The sequence below is a fragment of the Phocoena phocoena genome, chromosome 19 (genome assembly GCF_963924675.1).
Source record: "Phocoena phocoena chromosome 19, mPhoPho1.1, whole genome shotgun sequence".
Classification (NCBI taxonomy): Eukaryota; Metazoa; Chordata; class Mammalia; order Artiodactyla; family Phocoenidae; genus Phocoena; species Phocoena phocoena.
Genome location: NC_089237.1, coordinates 51,542,909 through 51,564,811, shown reverse-complemented (window position 1 = coordinate 51,564,811; position 21,903 = coordinate 51,542,909). Strand labels below are relative to the sequence as shown.

The 21,903-nt window shown below is 54.7% G+C and overlaps 1 protein-coding gene and 2 non-coding genes across 3 annotated transcripts; all 3 read left to right on the top strand.

Annotated features, from left to right (window-relative positions):
* Window positions 1-3,751: 3,751 nt before the first annotated feature.
* Window positions 3,752-12,590, top strand: PER1 (period circadian regulator 1). The gene is made up of 22 exons (XM_065896404.1): window positions 3,752-4,026; window positions 4,144-4,242; window positions 4,331-4,485; window positions 4,582-4,703; window positions 4,795-4,996; window positions 5,150-5,201; window positions 5,340-5,482; window positions 5,863-5,941; window positions 6,019-6,125; window positions 6,312-6,465; window positions 6,540-6,648; window positions 6,737-6,868; window positions 7,277-7,382; window positions 7,482-7,653; window positions 7,740-7,870; window positions 8,071-8,250; window positions 8,882-9,124; window positions 9,897-10,462; window positions 10,885-11,059; window positions 11,247-11,436; window positions 11,776-11,926; window positions 12,321-12,590. Exons 1-22 carry the CDS (start codon window positions 3,752-3,754, stop codon window positions 12,588-12,590), a joined length of 3,813 nt encoding a protein of 1,270 aa, XP_065752476.1.
* Window positions 12,591-13,565: 975 nt separating this feature from the next.
* TRNAT-AGU (transfer RNA threonine (anticodon AGU)) lies at window positions 13,566-13,639 on the top strand. Its single transcript has one exon. It is a non-coding gene; the product is annotated as a tRNA-Thr (tRNA).
* A 400-nt stretch (window positions 13,640-14,039) lies between these two features.
* On the top strand, window positions 14,040-14,121 carry TRNAS-CGA (transfer RNA serine (anticodon CGA)). Its single transcript has one exon. It is a non-coding gene; the product is annotated as a tRNA-Ser (tRNA).
* The last annotated feature ends 7,782 nt before the right edge of the window (window positions 14,122-21,903 follow it).

The following is a 21,903-nucleotide window of genomic DNA, read 5'->3' as shown; positions in this document are numbered from 1 at the left end:
GCGGGGGAGGGGGACCCCTTCCTCCTAATCCTCTCTCCAGGAATCCCTGGCTTTGGGACAGGGTGGCTGTCGTTGGGTTGGGGGGAGGCGCCCAGGCTGGGTGCATGTCCTGGGCTACCAGCCAAAAGAACAGGATGTTCCCAAGTTCGCTGGCCGCCGCCCTCTCGGGCTGGCCGCCTCCCAAACCGCTGCCTCTCCATCCTCCCTGCCCCACATTCCCCGGCTGCCTCGCCCCGCCCCCTTCCTCCGCTTGACGTCACCGCCGCCTCCCGCCCCCTCTCCTCCATTGACGGCAGCAGGGTCTGGTTACTGTGGGGACCGTGAGGCAGGATCCTGATTAGGGCCTTGAGAGCTGCTGGAGCGCTGGACCCTTGTTGTCTACGCAAAAGGAAAATATGGAGGTGGAGGTGGAGGTGGAGAGCAAGGATCGCCTGTGCCGGGGGAGATCACATCTAGAGCCCTAAGGAGTGCTGAGGAAGAAGAAAAACGATGTTTCCAGAGAAGAGGTGTTTGAAAAGGAGACAAGGGACTGAGCCACAATATATGAGTTGGGGGGACATTTTCAAGGAGAGAAGACTGAGAATCCAGGCTCCTCAATCCTTTATTTCCTGTTTTCTTGCTTTGGTTTTTCTGGGTTATTCTGTAAGCTTTTCCACAGAGCCCTGACCCTGCCCACCCCCCCACCCCCCATGGGGAACACAATGGTTAAGGAAAGCTTAGGCCACGTAACAGGCGTGTGCACCCACGCTGATTACGTCAGCATCAGGCTCTTCACTTGCCACCCACGTTTCCAGGGAGCCCTGAGAGGAACTACGCATCAGTCTTGGATGGAGGGGGGTCTGTGTAACTGCAGCTCTTCGCGGCCCAAGGTGGCACTTTGTTCCCCCAAATTTAGGACTCAGTGTTCTGCTTCTTGCCTCTTAAAAAAAATTATAATTTCCAGCTCCTTCTCTATTACTGAGGCCCCTCCCCCTCCCCTAGCTCTAGTTACAACGTCGCCATGTTTATGATCACCTACTGCGTGTCAGGTTCTCTCCTGGAGGCTGCGGAATACAGTTAAGGAGACAGATGATGAGGTCCTTGGCTTTCTCTTCTCCTTGCGGTGGGGACCTGAAGCCCTTGCCACCCCACCTTTGTCTAAGGTTTCTTCTCTCAGCCACCCCTTTGTTCCCCTGCAGCCTTGGCTGCCTGGCCCCTACTTTTGGTGCAGCCGTAACTGTGGGTGGCTGCATCCTCAGGAGAGAAGCACTAATCACCACGTAGGTTGCCCGGTGACCTTTTCCCTGATTGGCCATGGAAACACCTGCCATTGTTTCCCTTCACAGCTCCTGTTGGCTCTGGCTGCCCCTTCTATTGTTTGCATCCTTCCCCCCACTCCAACCCCTCCTCAGATGTGGACCCTCGATTACCCTCCTCCTAGCTGTCCACAGGATTTGAAGTGTCAGAGGAAGGGATTGGGTAAAGTGGCTCTATTGTGATGACAAGGCTGGGGAGGGGAACCTAGGAAAGGCCAAGCTGGGTTTTCTGTCCATCTCCTCCCAGGGACCAGCTGTCTCATCCAGCTTGGCCCACCTCCTAAGGTCTGCATTCTTTCTGCCCACCCCTGGCAAGGCCAGGGTGTCCTGTTGTGCAAGGCTGGTCAGTTCAGGAAGTAGAGTTATCTTAAATACCTACTGTGGCCCTGGTATGTTCGCTGAAGAGGGACAGCTTACCTCCCCTCCCTTCCCCTCCCCTCCCTTCCATTATTTACTGTACAAGGCGTTCCGCGCCCATTGGCTGGGCTGTGGTGTCTGGGGCCCTTCAGCCCAGCGCCAGCACCCAGATCCACGTGCGCCCGTGTGTGTGACACAGCCCTGACCTCAGTGGGGGCCACTAGCCAATCAGGCGCCGGGACGAGATCCCCAGCCAATTGGGGGCGGGGCCTGTGGCTCCGCCGGCAGGAGGCCAATGAGGGGCAGCGCCTGGCGTTATGCAACCCGCCTCCTGGCCCCGCGGAGCTTGCACTCAGCTGCGGGGTGCAACGGCGGCGGGCAGGCGACCGGAGGGCACTCGCGCGGCCAGGTAAGCATCTCCGCGGCCACCCCAGGGGCCGGTCTTCGGCCCGGAGCCTGACTGCCGCCACTTCCAGCCTGATGGGCCGCTTTCGGCCCGGGCACTCAGACGGCACACCAATAATCCGCCTTCCTTGCCGTTGTCCACCCGCTCCCTGTCCCCGGGGACCTAGGTATTCCTCACAATCCTGCACTGGGCGTCCGCACTCCTGACCTGCCTACCTTATCTCCAGCTTTGCCCCCAGCTCCCAGCTGCCCCGGCCCCACACCTGACCCTCATCAGGCATGCCCCCTGCTGCCTTTGTCACTCGGGGGTCTCCGGTTTTGCCCCAGCACCAGGACCCCTTCGGGCTTTCCGCGCTTCCCGCGCTCCCTCCTCCAGTCCCTGGCCTCGCGCCGGCTGTGATGTCAGCCCGGTTCAAACTGGAACATCTCGTTCCCGGTGCTAGTTCCTGCTGTTGGCCACAGCCTTCCCTTTTCTCCTGAAGCTCAGAAAATGCTCTGAGGTTGGGGGTGTGGTTGGAGGGAGAGTAAGGGAACAGCCGTCTCTGTCCTTTGTCCGTCCCTTGGTCAGAGCAGAGTGTGTCTGCTTCGGATGGCTGTGTGTGTGGGGGGGGGGGGGTGGCGGTGGCGGCGAGTGTATAGAAAAGTAGGGGACCGAAGAGAGAGGATTCCTGGGTTCCTGACAATGGCAGGCCGCGGTCCTGGGGGTCGGGAGAAGGTGCAGGGACCAGGGGAGGAAAGGCTGTGTTGTCTTGACCAGAATGATTGGGATCCTGGAGAGCGCCAGTCTAGGGGCTTTTGCGCGGAGGGCGGTGGTGGTTGTGTTTTGCCCTGGGGAGCAAGGCCAGCCTCTGAAACCCCGATGGCTGCCCCTCTTCCTACGGCCACTCGGCCCTCCGGGGACTGGGGATCTATTAGAGGTGGGCGACCCCTGGTCGCGCTTGCGAGTGCGGGAGTGTGTCGTTGCCCCGTTTCCGCCGAGAAATGGGGGAGGGGTCGCCCCCTCCCCCGCCCTCTTGCGGGCCCTCCAGCAACCGCTGAGCTCAGCCGCTGACGTCGGTTTCCCTGGCGACCGCAGTGGCGGCGGAAGCGCGTGGTGGGGCCGCGCAAGTCCGCGCGCATGTGCGGCGGAGGTGGCACCGCCCCCGGATAAAATTAGCCCGGAGGCCTAAATATAGAAGGCGGCAGGCTCGCACCCTGCTCCGAGGCCTTGGAGTTCTAGGTGGAGTGGGGGCCTGCTGGGAATTTGGGAATGGGAAGTATCCAGGCTGTGGCTCACAGCTGAAGTTCTTTCTAGTCGACCGTTTAGGTATTACCGCCTCAGGCCACGCTGGCAGGGGATGTGGGGGAAGGACCAAGAGAGGCCCCTTTCCACCTGCAGCCCCCCGACGCTCCCCCGCCCCGTACGCGGACAGGAAACAGAAATTGCTTAGGCTCCATATTGAAAGCCTGGGTCTCAGGAACGTGGGGGCCCGAAAGGGAGGGGCTGAATGAAATTGGCAGGTGTTGTGAATTTACAGCCCAGGTTTTTCTCCTTCTTGGTCTTTCTTTTCAGGCGCTGGCTGTGATCAAACTTCTCAACTCTCTGAGGCTTGAGTCTCCCACCTCATTCCCCTGGCCAGGCCTCCCGGCCCCCTCGTGCCTCTCTGGTGGCCTCTCCGCCTTCCCTGTTCTCCTGCGCTCCCCATGGCCCAGACATGAGCGGCCCCCTCGAAGGGGCTGATGGGGGAGGGGACCCCAGGCCGGGGGAATCCTTTTGTCCTGGAGGGGCTCCATCCCCTGGGCCTCCACAGCATCGACCTTGTCCTGGCCCCAGCGTGGCTGACGACACGGATGCCAACAGCAATGGCTCCAGCGGCAATGAGTCCAATGGACCGGAGTCCAGGGGTGCATCTCAGCGGAGCTCACATAGCTCCTCCTCAGGCAATGGCAAGGACTCGGCCCTTCTGGACACCACTGAAAGCAGCAAGAGGTGTGTTTGGATGGGTTGCAGGTGCTAGGAGTGGTCTTTTGAGCAGACTGAGCTGGGAGACAGGCCTGTGCTGCTGGCCACTTTCTCCTCATGTTGGGTCTGTTGCTTCTCCCCTAGCACAAACTCTCAGAGCCCATCCCCACCCAGCAGTTCCATTGCCTACAGCCTCCTGAGTGCCAGCTCAGAGCAGGACAACCCGTCTACCAGTGGCTGCAGGTTCGTGGGGTGAGGGCTGGGGGAGAGGGCTGGGGGCCACGCTCTGGGGCTAATGTCTATACTCGTTCCCTCCCTGTGGGCCCTGCAGCAGTGAACAGTCAGCTCGGGCAAGGACCCAGAAAGAACTCATGACGGCGCTGCGGGAGCTCAAGCTTCGGCTGCCACCAGAGCGCAGGGGCAAGGGCCGCTCTGGGACCCTGGCCACGCTGCAGTACGCACTGGCCTGTGTCAAGCAGGTGCAAGGTGAGTGGTGCTTCCTGGGAGGGCAATGTTCAGGTCCTGGGCTACTACCATGGGGGCAGTCTCCTCACTAAGTGTGCCGCTGCCCGCACCCTGCAGCCAACCAGGAATACTACCAGCAGTGGAGCCTGGAGGAGGGCGAGCCTTGTGCCATGGACATGTCCACCTACACTCTGGAGGAACTGGAGCACATCACATCTGAGTACACGCTTCGCAACCAGGTCAGCGCAGCCCAGCCTCTGTATCCCGACGCACCCCCAGCCCCACTCCCACAGCTCCTGAACCTGCTCTTGTTTTTGCTTTCTCGCCTAGGATACTTTCTCCGTGGCTGTCTCCTTCCTGACAGGCCGCATCGTCTACATTTCTGAGCAGGCAGGTGTCCTGCTGCGCTGCAAGCAGGATGTGTTCCGCGGTGCCCGCTTCTCAGAGCTCCTGGCTCCCCAGGATGTGGGCGTCTTCTATGGTTCCACTGCCCCATCTCGCCTGCCCACCTGGGGCACGGGGGCCTCGGCAGGTGAGGTCCCGAAGTGCTTGGGGGGAGGGATGAGCAGTTCCAGGAAGCACCTGCCATGAGGGGCCAGGGGCCCCAGGCTTTTCCTTGCTGGGTTTTTCTCAGCCCGGGGAGGGGATGGGGAGCTGTGCTTACTGCCCTCCTGGTCTGTCTCAGGTTCAGGCCTCAAGGACTTCACCCAGGAGAAGTCTGTCTTCTGCCGTATCAGGTAGGCAGGGGACGTGGGAGCAGACCCCTTGCACCTCCCACACCCCGTTTTTCTTTGCTGTGTGGCCCATGACCTTGAGGTGGGTGGTGGGTGGCTCTTCACTGACAGTCCCTAATGCCTCTTTCTTTTCCTTGCTAGAGGGGGTCCCGACCGAGATCCCGGGCCTCGGTACCAGCCATTCCGCCTAACCCCATATGTGACCAAGATCCGGGTCGCTGATGGGGCCCCTGCACAGCCGTGCTGCCTGCTGCTTGCAGAGCGCGTTCACTCTGGTTATGAAGGTGGGCGGGCCAGGCGCCTGGCCTGGTTGGGGTAGGAGGAAGGGGGCCTTCTCTAGGCTGGGCGTGAGGCAGGACAGGAGTGTGGAAGACAGTTTTGGAACACGATGTATTGTTAGGATGAGGGTTTGAACGCCCCTTTAGAGGTAGAGTTGGACGAGAGCCCTAAGCTAGGAGAGGGCAAAGCAGAGTACCTTGGTTTTCAGTTTCATTATTGGCACGGGGCACAAAGATTGGCCAGACCATCTTTGTAGGCTAGAGGGCCCAGGGCAGAGCTGTGGAGAGAACTGTCTGCCAGCCAGCCTGGGCCTGAGGCAGCATGGAGGGCTGCGGAGCTGGACCGTTCTGGAGGAAATCCAATGGCCATGCTTTCTGTGCCTCAGCTCCCCGGATTCCCCCCGACAAGAGGATCTTCACTACAAGGCACACGCCCAGCTGCCTCTTCCAGGATGTGGATGAAAGGTGAGGTCAGGACCTGGAGGAAAAGGAGGTGTCCAGGGCTGAGGCTTTGGCCATTCTGATGCCTCCTGTCATTTCAGGGCCGCCCCGTTGCTGGGCTACCTCCCCCAGGACCTCCTGGGGGCCCCAGTGCTCCTTTTCCTGCATCCCGAGGACCGACCCCTCATGCTGGCCATCCACAAGAAGAGTGAGTTCCTTTCATCTTGCGCTCCCTTCCGGCTGTCTCCAGAGCTTCCTAACAGCTGTCCTTGTAGTTGTGTCTTTCAGCGCCTTGGCCTCTTGGATTTCGGGGGGGGGGGGCCTCCAGGGGGCTCCACAACCTTACTTAGCTCTCCCTCCCACTGACCTGCATCTCATTTCCCACTCCCTTCAGTCCTGCAGCTGGCTGGCCAGCCCTTTGACCACTCCCCTATCCGCTTCTGCGCCCGGAATGGGGAGTACGTCACCATGGACACCAGCTGGGCTGGCTTCGTGCACCCCTGGAGCCGCAAGGTGGCCTTTGTGTTGGGCCGCCACAAAGTACGCACGTAAGTGGGTGGTGCCCTGGAGGGCGGGCCAGTGTGGAGGGGGTAGGGCTCAGCTCATCCTTCCCACCCCGCAGGGCGCCCCTGAATGAAGACGTGTTCACTCCCCCAGTCCCCAGTCCCACTCTCTCCCTGGACCCTGATATCCAGGAGCTCTCTGAGCAGATCCACCGGCTGCTGTTACAGGTGAGAGTTGAGGGGACGGGGCTTGAGAATGAGGAAGGGGTGCGGAACAGGGCTGTGGACATCTGACCTGTCGCTCTTCCTGCCTCAGCCTGTGCACAGCCCCAGCCCTACCGGGTTCTGTGGAGTCGGCCAGGTGACTTCCCCAGGCCCTCTCCTCAGCCCTGGCTCCTCCAGTGCCAGCAACGGGGGTGACGCCGAGGGACCTGGGCCTCCTGCGCCGGTGAGTGCCTCTCTGCCACTTTACCCCTTTAGTCTCCTGTTCCCTTGTTCTCAGAGTCAGCACTGCCAAGCCCAGAGGAGCCTCGTCTACCTCCTTTCTCGTCCTGCTCTCATAGTGATCTTTGCTCCTCCCCACTGGGACCTTTTTCTTTTTTTTTTTTGCGGTACGTGGGCCTCTCACTGTTGTGGCCTCTCCGGACGCAGCGGCCATGGCTCACAGGCCCAGCCGCTCTGCGGCATGTGGGATCTTCCTGGACCGGGGCACGAACCCGTGTCCCCTGCGTCGGCAGGTGGACTCTTAACCACTGCGCCACCAGGGAAGCCCTGGGGCCTTTTTCTTGCGCTACACCCTGGGCTCCCCAGGCTGGCCACGCCCCCCCCCAATGCTGCCCACTGCCCTGCCCCACAGGTGACCTTCCAGCAGATCTGTAAGGATGTGCACCTGGTGAAGCATCAGGGGCAGCAGCTTTTTATTGAGTCCCGGGCCCGGCCTCTGCCCCAGCCCCATGTCCCTGGTGAGTTGGTGAGGGTGTGGGTGAGGAGTGAGGCCTGGGGCGGGGCGGGTCCCATGACCCTCAGCCCAACCCAAAGAAGCTTTTCTATCCTCGGCCCAGCTACAGGCACGTTCAAGGCCAAGACACTTCCCTGCCAATCCGCAGACCCAGAGCTGGAGGTGGCCCCTGCTCTGACCCAGGCCCCGCTAGCCTTGGCTCCTGAGGAGGCTGAGCGGAAAGAAGCCTCCAGTTGCTCCTACCAGCAGATCAACTGCCTGGACAGCATCCTCAGGTACGGCCATCCTGGCCCCTTCTCCCGCTTGGGCCCCGGCCCTGCCCCACCCAGGCGCTGCTCTCATGTCTTCTCTGCTTCCTCAGGTACCTGGAGAGCTGCAACCTCCCCAGCACGACCAAGCGCAAATGCACCTCCTCCTCGTCCTGCACCGCCTCTTCGGCCTCCGACGAGGACAGGCAGCGGGCGGGAGCGGTCTCTGTGGGGGCCGAGAAAGGTGAAGAGCCAGGCCATCCTGCCTCCACAACCCTGTCCTCTGTTCCTGCGTCTGCATTTCTGTCTTTGGGGCCCCACCTCACTCTGTCCCATCCCTGCCCAGCCTCCAGATCTCCACGCTCCTCTCTCTCCCCACCCCCACTGGGGTTTCCTCTCCCAGCCTCCCAGCGGGGCGGTAACTGGCACCATCTCTCCGTACAGATCCATCGGCAGTGCTGTCTGGGGAGGGGGCTGCCCCTCTGAAGGAGCCGGTGGTGGGAGGAGGCGCCCTGAGCCCGCTCGCCCTGGCCAATAAGGCGGAGAGTGTGGTGTCCGTCACCAGTCAGTGTAGCTTCAGCTCCACCATCGTCCATGTGGGAGACAAGAAGCCCCCGGAATCGGGTACGGACGTGGCTGAGGGTGGCGGTGCCCGGGCTCCATCTGCTCCCCCAGCCAGCCTCCCCCCTCCTGCCGGCTGCCTTCTCCCGCCCTCTGGTTCCTGATGGAGAGAAGGAGGCCCCCGTCTTAGCTCAGGGCTGCCGCTTCTTGCTCTCCACCCGCCTGCCAGCCTCTGCCGCCTTGTCTGTCCCTCATCCTGCTTCCTGTGTTCTCACCGTCAGTTCACACACAAAGTCTGGGGTGTAGTTCAGCCTGAGGTGCTGCCCGCAGAGGGTCGAGGCAGGGACTGTTGAAAAGCCCTGAAGGGTCTTCGGGCATTGACCTGGAAAACGAGTGAGGGAAGTGCGAGGTGTGGGCTTCCCTTCCAAGGAGTCACGGGGGGGTCATCCTAGGGTAGTGCCACTGGCGGGGACTGAGTATCCTTTCTTACCCTGGGACGGCTTTACATGGGGAAGAAGGCCCAGAGCCAGTTCTCGGTGGGGAGGCGGCCAAGAGATGCAGGGGAGGCCCAGGCTTGGCCGCAGGGCAGAGGCCAGGTCTTTGGCTGGGCTGCTGGACGTGGAGGGTGCCGTGTGGTGTGGGTGTGCTAACACTTAAGGTGATTCTGACCTTTCCCCTGTCTCATCTTCCTCAGACATCATCATGATGGAGGACCTGCCTGGCCTGCCTCCCGGCCCAGCTCCCAGCCCAGCCCCCAGCCCCACGGTGGCCCCTGACCCAGCCACAGGTGCCTACCGGCCAGTGGGCCTGACCAAGGCTGTGCTGTCCCTGCACACCCAGAAGGAGGAGCAGGCCTTCCTCAGCCGTTTCCGCGACCTCGGCAGGCTGCGTGGACTTGACGGCTCCTCCACGGCCCCCTCGGGCCCCGGTGAGTCGGGTAGCCACCTGCCTGCGCCCGGTCTAGGGCCAGACTGTCGGGGGAGGGGTTCTTGAGGGAGGTCCTTGTGCTCCAGGGACCCAGGCTATTGCCACCTCCGCCACCAGGGCCCTGCCTAGGGATGGCCCCTCGCTAGCTCCTCCCCAGCGGGCAGGGGTCCAGGCTGCTGCCAGAGGAGGGCAGCACTGAGACAGGCAGGCAGGGGTGCTCTGCTCCAGGTAAGCCACTCCAGGCCCAGTCTGGGGGCCGGGGCAGGAAGCGAGCCCACTCAGGACTCAGTTGCCGCTGACTGGGAGATCTGTGTAGACCGGCAGGGAGGACTGGGACGACTTCGGGTGGGGGCAGGGCTTCAAGGGCAGATGGCAGCCCTCCAGGTGCCTGAGGGAGGCCCCCTGCAGGCGGGGAGGCTGGCCGGAGGGTCACCCAGGCTGGTAGTTGCCTGCTGGAGTTTGGTGGCTGGCCCGGAGCCACCTGCCCACTCGTCCACGACCTCGCCTGCCTGCTGTCCGCCAGCAGGCCTCGGTCTTCTGCACACCCGCAGCACCCCGCCTCGTGTAACCTCTCCTTCCCCGGCCGCTTTGTCAGTGAATCCCGCGTCTTCCCTGAAGGTCCCCCCACCTCCCCAGAGTCCCCTCTGTTATGTGTGGGCCAGGGAGGCAGACTCTCTGGGGCCTATCCTCTCCCTGGTCCGAGTGGCAGGGCAGCCGGCCGGGGTGGCAGGGGTGCTAACCCCCAGGTCGAGGGCCTTGCTTACCCTAGTCTCTCCCCTCAGGCTGCCGCCACGGCCCCGCAGCCCCCGGCCGCCGCCACCACTGCCGATCCAAAGCCAAGCGCTCCCGCCAGCACCAGAACCCTCAGGCCGAAGCCCCCTGCCACGTCTCCCACCCATCACCTGTGCCATCCTCTGCCCCCTGGCCCCCACCAGCAGCCACACCGCCCTTCCCGGCTGTGGTCCAGCCCTGCCCCCTCCCCGCATTCTCCCCCAGAGGAGGCCCCCAGCCTCTCCCTCCTGTGCCCACATCTGTGTCTCCTGCGGCTTTCCCTGCCCCGCTGGTGACTCCAGTGGTGGCTTTGGTGCTCCCTAACTATCTTTTCCCTGCCCCACCCACCTACCCCTGTGGGGCACCCCAGGCCCCCGCCTCCCACTCCCCTTCTCCGTCCCTGCCCCTGCCGCCCCCCAGCCCTCCCCGCTGCCCCGACTCTCTGCTCTTCAACTCGAGATGCAGCTCCCCGCTCCAGCTAAATCTGCTGCAGCTTGAGGAGTCCCCCCGTGTCGAGGGGAGTAGTGCTGCGCGCCCCCCTCCCAGCGAGGAGACTGCTGACCCAGCGGCCAGACCGGTGAGCACCGAGGCCCGCCCCCATCCTCTTAGGGCCCCCACGCGGCCCTCTCCCCTGCTCCTCCCATTGCACTTCCTCCTGCCCACCTGGCGTCCCCAGAGGGTGGTGTCGTGGGGTGGGAGGCCCCAGCTGCATTTCTGAATGAGGCAGGAATCAGCTGCCTCATCTGTGAAGTGGGGACAGGCCCATCTGTCTGACAGGTGGTGAGGACATCCCAGTAACTTCTGAGCATGCCTCTGCCGCTTGGAAGGGGCCCAGCGTCACGGCGCTGCTCTGCGCCAGCTCTCGTCACTCAGCCTGGGCCCACTGTCATGGAGTGGGAAGAGGCCGCTTGGCTTGGGTGCGCTCCCGGCCAGAGGCAGCAGTTGAAGGGAAGCCTAGGTGCTGATCCCTTAATCCCTCCCCTCCCTCCCCTCCCCCAGGTGGAGATAACTGAGTCCTCCAACCAGGACGCGCTCTCGGGCTCCAGCGACCTGCTGGAGTTGCTGCTGCAGGAGGACTCACGCTCTGGCACGGGCTCTGCTGCCTCGGGCTCCTTGGGCTCTGGGTCTGGCTCAGGCTCCCATGAGGGGAGCAGCACCTCAGCCAGCATCACGCGTGAGTGCCCCGCCTCCCACAACACCTCCCGGGGTAGGACAGTGTCTGGGGGGTTGGGAGGCCAGGCCCCACTTTGGCCAAGCAGCCTGGGCCCCTGCCCTGCTTCCTAAGGCCAGTGGGCTTGAGCGAGGCCTGGTGGAGCGCTGGGCGGCCTGACTCTGTTGGTTGCCCGCCCCTCACTCTACAGGCAGCAGTCAGAGCAGCCACACGAGCAAGTACTTCGGCAGCGTCGATTCTTCCGAGGCTGAGGCTGGGGCTGCCCGTGCCAGGGCTGAGCCCGGGGACCAGGTCATTAAGTACGTGCTCCAGGATCCCATCTGGCTGCTCATGGCCAATGCTGACCAGCATGTCATGATGACCTATCAGGTGCCCTCCAGGTGAGGACTTTCAGGGACCTCCTCTGCCTCTTTTTCAGAGGAGTGGGGAGGCTGGCGGCCCACCCTCACTCTGCAGCTAACTTGGGGTTTTCTTTCTGGGCCTGGCTCTGCTCTGGGGCTTTCCTGTTCTGCCCTCCGCCCCTTGGAGCCCCATCATTAGTCAGGCTGAGGGCAGCTTTCCTGGTCTTGGAAGGCCTGAATTCCCAGAGCACCGGCTCAGGGGAGGAGCATGAGGCAGTGAGTGGGGAGCTGGGGAGTTGAGGTAAAGGAAAAATGCCAGCCTCGTGGGCCCTGGCCCCAGCTCCCATTCTCTGCCTCCTGAACCCCTTCCCGGAGCAGGGACATGGCCTCTGTGCTGAAGCAGGACCGGGAGCGGCTCCGGGCTATGCAGAAGCAGCAGCCTCGGTTCTCAGAGGACCAGCGGAGGGAACTGGGTGCTGTGCACTCCTGGGTCCGGAAGGGTCAACTGCCTCGGGCCCTTGATGTGATGGTGAGAAGTCAAGTCTGGGCCAGGAGGGAGAAGAAAGAAGTGAGCTCAAGTTGAAAGGGTAGAGGCTAAGGGCTGATCCCCTCATTGTTCCTTGGATCATTAATTCTGAAGGATGTTAATTCCACTAAATTTGCTGCTGGGTTACTTAGTGTTAAACCACGTGTGTTTTTGTAGACCTTTTCTCGGCCAATCTTATGCTAATGTATAGTGCGGTCTGGATACAGAGTACAATACATTTTCCAATTCTGTTGACCCCATGCGCATCCGTATGGATTAATGTTTCTTGGGCATACATTTTGGGACGTACTCTCGAGTTGGGGAACAAGGGGAGCTGGGGTGGCAGGTCAGCAGTGAGAACTCTGCCTGACTCGCTCATATCCTTTCTTTCTTCAAGGCTTGTGTGGATTGCGGTAGCAGCACCCAAGACCCTGGCCACCCTGATGACCCACTCTTCTCGGAAATGGATGGACTGGGGCTGGAGCCCATGGAGGAGGGTGGAGGCGAGGCGGGTGGCGGTGGTGGTGAGGGCGAGGGCGGTGATGAGGCCCAGGCCCAAGCTGGGGCCACGGTCTCAAGCTCTCAGGACCTGGCCATGGAGGAGGAGGGACAAGGTGGGAGCTCATCCAGTCCAGCCTTACCTGCCGCAGAAAATGGCACCAGCTAGACTACATTTGGGGCCACCTCCGGGAATGCATGAGAAGCTTCCTTCTCCCATGTCCCAACTTGCAGAACTGAGACGTGGCTGGACCAACCAATAGAAAACTGTCCCGGCTTCTCCCGCTGTAGGGGGTGTGGGACCTCCCCCGGTCAGCAGCCCAGGATCCAGGGGCTGCCTCTGGCCTCTTAGAGAACAGAGGGTGGCACTCTTTAGCCCAGCCCAGAGAAGCCGCACCTCCCATCCCTGCTGAGGAGTTGTTCCTTCCCCTGGACAAGGTTGCTGACAAGCTGCTGAAGTGGTTCTCCAAGCCCCAGCTGAGCCGGAGTCCCTGTCCCTGAGGGTTGGGGCTGCGTTTATTTATTTGGAGAGCCAGCCCTCTGAGGCCCAAGCAGGACCCAGTGGTCCGGACCCCTAGCTGCTCCGGGGTGGGGGAGGTTGGTGGACCGTGGAGTCCCTGGTGCTGCCCCTCAGGTGGGACCCAGGTGTTCTCAGCTGTACCCTCTACCGCTGACATTTGTGTTTTTGATATCGTGTCTGTTATTTTTTAATATAAAAAGAAAAAATACCAGGACTTTGTGGAATGAACTTTGGGGGTTGGGTTAGGGGAGCTCTTTGTGGGGAGGTGTGGCGCCCCCCTTTCCGGAAGGTTGTAAGAGTGAGCCATTCCCTCCCCTGAGGACCCGCATCCCTCTTCTCCACAAACCCTTTCTCGCTGAGGAAGCAGGTCAGTCTAGGTGGCTAAGGGACGGGGGGGGGGGGGGGGGGCCACGCAGCCATTCATAGTCGAGTTGGTCCCCAACGGTGTGGGAGAGAGGCGGGTGGTGTAGAGTATTAACCCTCAGGCTCGGAACTTGGGAAGGAAAGGGGGAACCTCGGAAAGGATGAGTCACTGAAGCCCCGTGGCAGCCGTTATTTCGGTCGTCTCGATTAGTGACCCTCAGGAACAGCTGATGTACATCTAGACTCAACAACCCACCCAACGGCGCCGTGGCTTAGCTGGTTAAAGCGCCTGTCTAGTAAACAGGAGATCCTGGGTTCGAATCCCAGCGGTGCCTGGGACGGTTGATTCTAGTATATTATTGCTGCGAAGGGGACACATTTCCAGACTTTGACAGGGCGCCTCTCTGTAGTATATATGGAAGGATTATTCTTCTTACCAGCCATCCCATTGCTACTTGAGTCTCCCTCCCTGTGCACTTTTAGTGTGAATTTGGAGGCTGACCCCAGCTGTCAAGAACCAGGGTGTAGCGTCATCCCTTTGTCTGCCTTCAACGGTGTGGGACCTTTGGGCCCATTTTGTACTGTGGCTCGGGGCAGGGAGAGAGAACTGGAAAGTCGCCGCTTCTGTAGGGCCGTTGCCTCACAAGCGCACGCGCACTAACATCAAGACAGCGCTCGCGAGAGGCGGGCGTGTTGATAGGCAGCTATAGTTCCGCAGGCCCCAGTCTGCAGGCGGCTGTGATGGCCGAGTGGTTAAGGCGTTGGACTCGAAATCCAATGGGGTCTCCCCGCGCAGGTTCGAATCCTGCTCACAGCGTCAGTAGTTTTGGGAATGGATACTACTGCCGCCTCCGGTGAAGAAAGCAACTTGTTTTTCCCATGCTGTCTTCCCCTGGAGCAGATCCCAATTTTATTCCAAGACTCTCAGGGACTCAGCCACCCAGGACCTGTCCACAAGCGCCCTCTTGCGGGCCTCAGATTCCTGCTTCTACTCCTCCTCCAAAGGTTATATCAAGCAAAAAGCCGTTTTAACTGCCAATTTGAATCCATAACTCCAAACTCAGGTGTTTTCTCAGTGCTATTAGCAATCATATCACATTTCCCCATCCATTTCCCGTCCATCTCTCCTATACGACTCTTTCATTCCTTTTCACATCAAACCACGAATCCCTTCATCCTCCTTCAGCTTTACTTCCTGTTTCACTGTGTTCAAAAGGCATTCGGTAATCAAAACACTATGGTACTGGCACAAAAACAGACATATAGATCAATGGAACAGGATAAAAGCCCAGAAATAAACCCACTCACCTATGGCCAATTAATCTACAACAAAGGAGGCAAGAATATACAATGGAAAAAAGTCTCTTCAATAAGTGCTGCTGGGAAAACTGGACAGCTACATGTAAAAGAATGAAATTAGAACATTCTCTAACACCGTATACAAAAATAAACTCAAAATGGATTAAAGGCCTAAATGTAAGGCCGGAGACTATAAGACTCCTAGAGGAAAACAGGGAGAACACTCTTGGACATAAATTGCAGCAATATCTTTTTGGATCCGTCCCCTAGAGTAACGGAAATAAAAATAAACAAATGGGATCTAATTAAACTTAAAAGCTTTTGCACAAAGGAAACCATAAACAAAATAAAAAGACAACCTACAGAACGGGAGAAATATCTGCAAATGATGCGACCAACAAGGGATTAATTTCCAAAATATACAAACAGCTTATACAGTTCAGTTCAAACAACCCAAGCAAAAAATGGGCAGAAGATCTAAATGGACATTTCTCCAGAGAAGACATACATGTGCCAAGAGGCACATGAAAAAATGCTCCATATCGCTAATTTAGGGAAATGCAAATGAAAACTACAATGAAGTATCACCTCACCCTGGTCAGAATGGCCATCATCAAAAAGTCGACAAATAATAAATGCTGGAGAGGGTGTGAAGAAAAAGGAACCCTCCTGCACTGTTGGTGGGAATGTAAATTGGTGCAGCCACTATGGAGATCAGTATGGAGGTTCCTCAAAATACTATAAGTAGAGCTACCATATGATCCAGCAATCCCACTCCTGGGCATTTATCCGGAGAAAACAATAATTTGCAAAGATACATGCACCCCTATGTTCATAGCAGCACTATTTACAATAGCCAAGACATGGAAGCAACCTAAATGTCCATCGACAGATGAATGGATAAAGAAGATGTGGTATATATATATATATATATATATATATATATATACACAGTAGAATATTAGCCATAAAAAAGAATGAAATCATGCCATTTGCAGCAACATGGATGGGCCTAGAGATTACCATATTAAGTGAAGTAAGCCAGACAAAGACAAATATTATACGATATGGCTTATATGTGGAACCTAAAAACAAAACAAAACCAAAACAAAACAAATGAACTTATTTACAAAACAGAAATAGACCCATAGTCATAGAAAACAAGCTTATGGCTACCAAAGGAGAAGTAGGGGAATAAATTAGGAGTTTGGGATTAACATATACACACTACTATATATAAAGTAGATACCCAACAAGGACCTACTGTATAGCACAGGGAACTCTACTCAATATTTTGTAATAAGCTATAAGGGAAGAGAATCTGAAAAAAACGTATATGTATTTACTGAATCAGTGTGCTGTACACCTGAAGCTAACATAACACTATAAATCAACTATACTTCAATTTTAAAAAAGGCATTCCTAAGAAATTTTCCTACTAACGTTGGCAATCGCACCTGCCTACCTACCGGAGTCTGTGACCACATGCTATTCCCCTCCCTCCTAACTGTAGACGAACCCTTCCACCTAACTAAGGCCAACCCCCACACCGACTAGATCTCCCATTCCCTCTGGCCCACTCAAGGACATTGCTCTGCTTTCTTTCTTTACCATCAATTTCCCCCTTTTCCAACTGGATTATTCACACTGGGCTACAAACATAATGAAGTTTATCTCAATTTAGAACATGCAAGACAACAAACGCCATCTTAACCCCACAACTCCCCTCCAGCTACCACTACGTTCCTCTGTTCCCCTCTACAGCAAAACAACTTCTCTTATGCCCACTGTTCCCAATACCATCTTTCCATTTTCCTTTGAACCCTCTCTAATCAGGTGCCCCCAACCCCCATTCATCAAAACTGCTTTTGTTAACGTACAAAATGACCTTCACGTTGCTAAATCCATTGATCACTACTGAGCAGCAGTTGACACAGATGCTTACTCTCCCTGCTTAGAAACACTTTCTTCACTTGCCTTCTAGGACACCACACTCTTCTTATATTCCTTCCACTTCGTTAACAATTCATTCACAGACTCCTTTGCTAGTTCGTCATCTCCTGGATCTCTAAATGTTGAGGTGCTTCCAAGGCTCCATTTTCTAGCCTCTTCTCTTCTCTATGTTCGTTCCTTGATGATCTCCAGGCTCATGGTTTAAAATATGAACCTATATTACAGTAACGCATCCCCAATTTTCATTTCTAGCTCCAGAACTCTTCCCTGCATTACAGATGCATATATCCTATTGCCCACTTATTGTTTCTACTTGGATATCTAATAAGGAATCACAAACTTAAAAGGTCCCAACCAAATTTCTGGTCATCTCCCCCAAAACTGCTTCACCTGTAGTCTTTCCATCTCAGTAAATGGAAATTCCATTTCTTCAGTTAGCCAGACCAGAAACCTTAGAATCATCTCTGATTCATCTCCCGTTCTCTCACACACACACAGTCCACATCAAATCAGTCAACAATTTCTTATTTAAAATAGGTAAAAAATTTGACTCTTTGTTACTACACTTCAATACTACACCCTGGTCCATGCCACCCTCATCTCTCACCCAGATTATTGCAATAGCCCCTAAATTATTTCCTTGCTTCCACTCTTGTTCCTTGTTCCCTTACAGTCTACTCTGAACACACTGGGCAAAGTGATCCTTTTAAAACATAAATCAGATTCTGTCGTTCCTCTCTTTAAAATCTCTCAGTAGGGTATAAATATGAATTCATGGTTTTAATGTGTATAGTTAAGGAAGGAAATGTAATATAAGGAAATGTATGCACATACACAATGTATACATGCACCTATATTTCCTAGCTCTGTCTGCTGAGGGAGCCTAAAAGGAATGACACACAAGTAGTGATAAACACACCAAGTGCTCAGATCTTGGTTACTAAATACCATTTTTCTACTAAAACGAACCAGCACTCCTTGGAGAAAAGGGTGTCTCTAGGGCTGCAGCTGGGGAATTACAAAATGATCTTAGAACATTTTGTTTCACCAGAAAGTAAAGAAGTGCTCAAAAATATTGGGTGTATATCAAAAAGACACAGCAGCTAGGGGCTGTGGCTAAAGGGGCTTCCACTGGCTAAATCTTGGACAATCTGAGCATTAAAATAAATAATGCACTGAGTCAAGTAAGAATCCAAAGTTCATATCAGTATAAATAAATAAATGGGGGCTTCCCTGGTGGCGCAGTGGTTGAGAGTCCGCCTGCCGATGCAGGGGACACGGGTTCATGCCCTGGTCTGGGAAGATCCCACGTGCCGCGGAGCAGCTAGGCCCGTGAGCCATGGCCACTGAGCCTGCGCGTCCAGAGCCTGTGCTCCGCAACGGGAGAGGCCACAACAGTGAGAGGCCCGTGTACCGCAAAAATAAAATAAAATAAAATAAGTAAATGGGAGGAAAAGAGAACACTCTTGTTACAGTAAACTGCCAACTAATAAATATAGAAGGAGGGCTGGAGTTAGAAATCATCAATGGATACTAAACTAGTAGGTGAACTTTTAGTGAGGTACAAGTAGTAAAGAATCTCAAAGTATCTTCCCACAAATTGCATATTAATTACTATCAAGGGGAAATGATAACCTGGAAAAAACTGGCAAACACCATTTCAACCTCAAGATCAAAGTCAATACCTCAAAATTGGGACAAACTGACATGTGTCTTCTGATGTGATGCACTGAGAAGGACACCACACCACTTCTGGGGTGATGTTCCTGCCAAAAATGCACAACCTGAATAACTTGAATCTAACCGTGGAGAAACATCTGATGAACCAAAGTGAAGGACATTCTACAAGGAAACCATCCTGTACTCTTCAAAACTATGAAGACCCACCCTCACACCATACACAAAAATAAACTCAAAATGGCTTAAAGACAAGACACCATAAAACTAGAAGAGAACGCAGGCAAAACATTCTCTGACATAAATCATACCAATGTTTTCTTAGGTCAGTCTCCCAGGCAATAGAAATAAAAGCAAAAATAAATAAATGGGGGGCTTCCCTGGTGGCGCAGTGGTTGAGAGTCCGCCTGCCGATGCAGGGTACACGGGTTCGTACCCCGGTCCGGGAGGATCCCACATGCCGCGGAGCGGCTGGGCCCGTGAGCCATAGCCGCTGAGGCTGCGCGTCTGGAGCCTGTGCTCCGCAACGGGAGAGGCCACAACAGTGAGAGGCTCGCGTACCGCAAATAAATAAATAAATGGGACCTAGTCAAACTTACAAGCTTTTGCACAGCAAAGGAAGCCATAAACAAAAAGACAACCTGTGGACTGGGAGAAAATATTTGCAAATGATGTGACTGACAAGGGCTTAAGTTCCAAAATACACAAACAACTCATACAATTCAACAACAACAACAACAAAACCAATCGAAAAATGGGCAGAAGACCTAAATAGACATACAGATGGCCAACAGGCACATGAAAAAATGCTCGTCATCGCTAATTACTAGAGAAATGCAAGTCAAAACTACAATGAGGTACCACCTCACACCGGTCAGAATGCCCATCATTAAAAAGTCTGCAAATAATAAATGCTGGAGAGGGTGTGGAGAAAAGGGAACCCTCTTACACTGTTGGTGGGAGTGTAAATTGGTGCAGCCACTATGGAAAACAGTATGGAGGTTCCTCAAGAAACTAAAAATAGAGTTGCCATATGATCTAGCAATCCCACTCCTGGGCATATACCAGGAGTATATCCCACTCCATAGGCATGCATCCCTATGTTCACAGCAGCACTATTTACAATAGCCAAGACATGGAAACAATCTAAATGTCCATCGACAGATGAATGGATAAAGAAGATGTGTGTATACACAATGGAATATTACTCAGCCATCAAAAACAATGAAATAATGCCATTTGCAGCAACATAGATGGACCCAGAGATTATCATACTAAGTGAAGTAAGTGAGAAAGACAAATACCATATGACATTACTTATATGTGGACCCTAAAATACAACACAAATGAACATATCTATGAAACAGAAACAGACTCACAGACATAGAGAACAGATTTGTGGTTGCCAAGGGGGAGGAGAGGTGGGGAGGGAAGGATTGGGAGTTTGGGATTAGTAGATGCAAACTATTATATATAGGATGCTAAACAACAAGGTCCTACTGTATAGCACAGGGAACGATATTCAGTATCCTGTGATAAACCATAATGGAAAAGAATATGAAAAAGAATACGCATAAGTGAGTCACTTTGCTGTACAGCAGACGTTAACACAACATTGTAAATCAACTATACTTCCATAATTTTTTTTAAAATTCCAGGATATATATAAAAAAACTGAAGATCAAGAATCTTCCAGATTAAATGAAACTGAACAGACAGAACAACTAAATGCAGTGTGGGATCCTGGATGGAATCCTGGATTGGGAAAAAAGGGCTATAAAGGACATAATTGAAACACTTGAGGAAATTTAAGTATGGACTGGCATTAAATAATAGTATTATATTAATTTTAATATTCTGATGTTGATAGTTGTACTACTATGTACTATTATTACTACAAATGTCCTCATTCTCAGAAAACACACTGAGTAACTTGGGCAAAAGGGCCTGACGTTTTCAATTTACCCCCAAATGATTCAGAAAACAAATATTTTATATCTATATTATATTTGGAGAGAAATGATAAAGCAAACGGAGCAAACGCCAACAATTAACAGAGAAAAGAGTACACAGGAGTTCCTTGTACTTTCTTCCTTTTTTTTTAATTGAAGAATAGTTGATGTATAATCCTCGTACTTTCTTGTAACTTTTCTGAAAATTTAAAATTATATAAAAATTAAAAGTTCCAAAAACAAACAAAACAAAAAAGCTAGGGGGAAAAAAGTCCTCCAATGGCTTCACATTACACTCAGAGGTGACAGAGTCCTTGCGATGGCCTAGAAGGTTCTACATAATCAGCCTACTGCTTTGTCGCTCTGATCTCACCTGCTACGTCCACTCCAGACAACCCCACTCCGCCCCCTGCTGCTCTCTGTTCCCTTGACAAGCCTGGCAGGTTGTCCTACTAGCCAGCCTGTCCCTCTGTCTGGAGTGCTTTTACCCCAGGTGGCCCTGTTTGTGCCCTCACCTCTGTAAATTCTCAGTGAGTCCTTCTCTAATGAGTCCTTCTCAGTGAGTCCTTCCCTAATCTTACTGTCTAAAGTCACAATTCCCACTCTCCACTCTTCCTTGCTTCACTTTTCTCCATAGCACTTATCACCAACTGACAAATGATCGATTCTGTACGATGTGCATTTGACTGTTTCCCCCACAAGGACGTATGTGCCGTAAGGCAGGGATTATTGTCCGTTTTGTTTGGGGCTCTATAGAAGTCTTCTATCCTGATTCTTCCCTTGGCCCAGGGGCCTGGGCCTCCTACTTCCCCACCCCCAACCCCCAGGTCCCAACTCTCCAGGAACTCCCCCCTCCCAGGACCCAGGGGGTCCCAGGAAGCCAGCCTTCTCTTTGAAGAACAAAGAGGGAGGAGCTGAGCCTCGGAACCCAGGCCTGGGGAGACGTCACAGCGGGGGAGGCGAAGCAGCGACACTAGGCCAGCTGTGCTGTCTCAGTTCCTTCTCCGCCTCCCGCCTCCCTAGGGCCCCAGCGCGTGTGGGACACGAGCTCCCCTCCCCCAAGCCCTTACGCTGCCCCGTATTGAGAGGGCGGCCAGGAACAGGCCAGAGGCCCAGACACCCATACACACACCATGTACACAGACAACCACAAGGGACACGTACACAGGCCTGCGCTGACACGGAGGCGTGCCATCCACAGAGGCCCCCAACCCATAGCCTGAGGCCCCCAACCCATAGCCTTAGAAACCCTGGGAATGGGTGTGGAGGATGCCCTCACAGCCACATCTACACAGGAGCGATGGCTGCAGAAAATCCCCCCACCAGGCCAACTGGTCTCAGGTTTGGGGAGCCTGAAGTGTATATAATTGTTTTGGGGGGTGAGAGCTTTTTAAGAAAATAATATAAAACTAGGTACAAAAAGTAATGTTTACAGTGTAAAGCGATTATGCTCCAATAAAGATGAAAAAAAATATTTACAGTGAAACAAGAGATCACAACCTACAAACTGAAAAGGCTGGCAAATGCCACAAAGGTTACAAAGTCCAGAAAAATACCTTATTGGTGTCAGTTAATTGCCTGCATAGCCCTGTAATACTCTCCACAGACTGGCTACTGACTGTATATTTCAAATCTCATTTTTCCTCTACCACCCATGTACTTATAGTGACAAGAGCACTGGATGTATTCATATCACATGGGCCCTTGGGATTTGCACC

Excerpts from the sequence above, each read along its gene's own strand:
- PER1 (XM_065896404.1), top strand. The coding sequence starts at position 3,752 with ATGAGCGGCCCCCTCGAAGGGGCTGATGGGGGAGGGGACCCCAGGCCG. Across the intron at positions 5,483-5,862 it reads CGTTCACTCTGGTTATGAAG|CTCCCCGGATTCCCCCCGAC; the intron begins GTGGGCGGGCCA and ends TCTGTGCCTCAG. Across the intron at positions 7,871-8,070 it reads CTCTGTGGGGGCCGAGAAAG|ATCCATCGGCAGTGCTGTCT; the intron begins GTGAAGAGCCAG and ends CTCTCCGTACAG.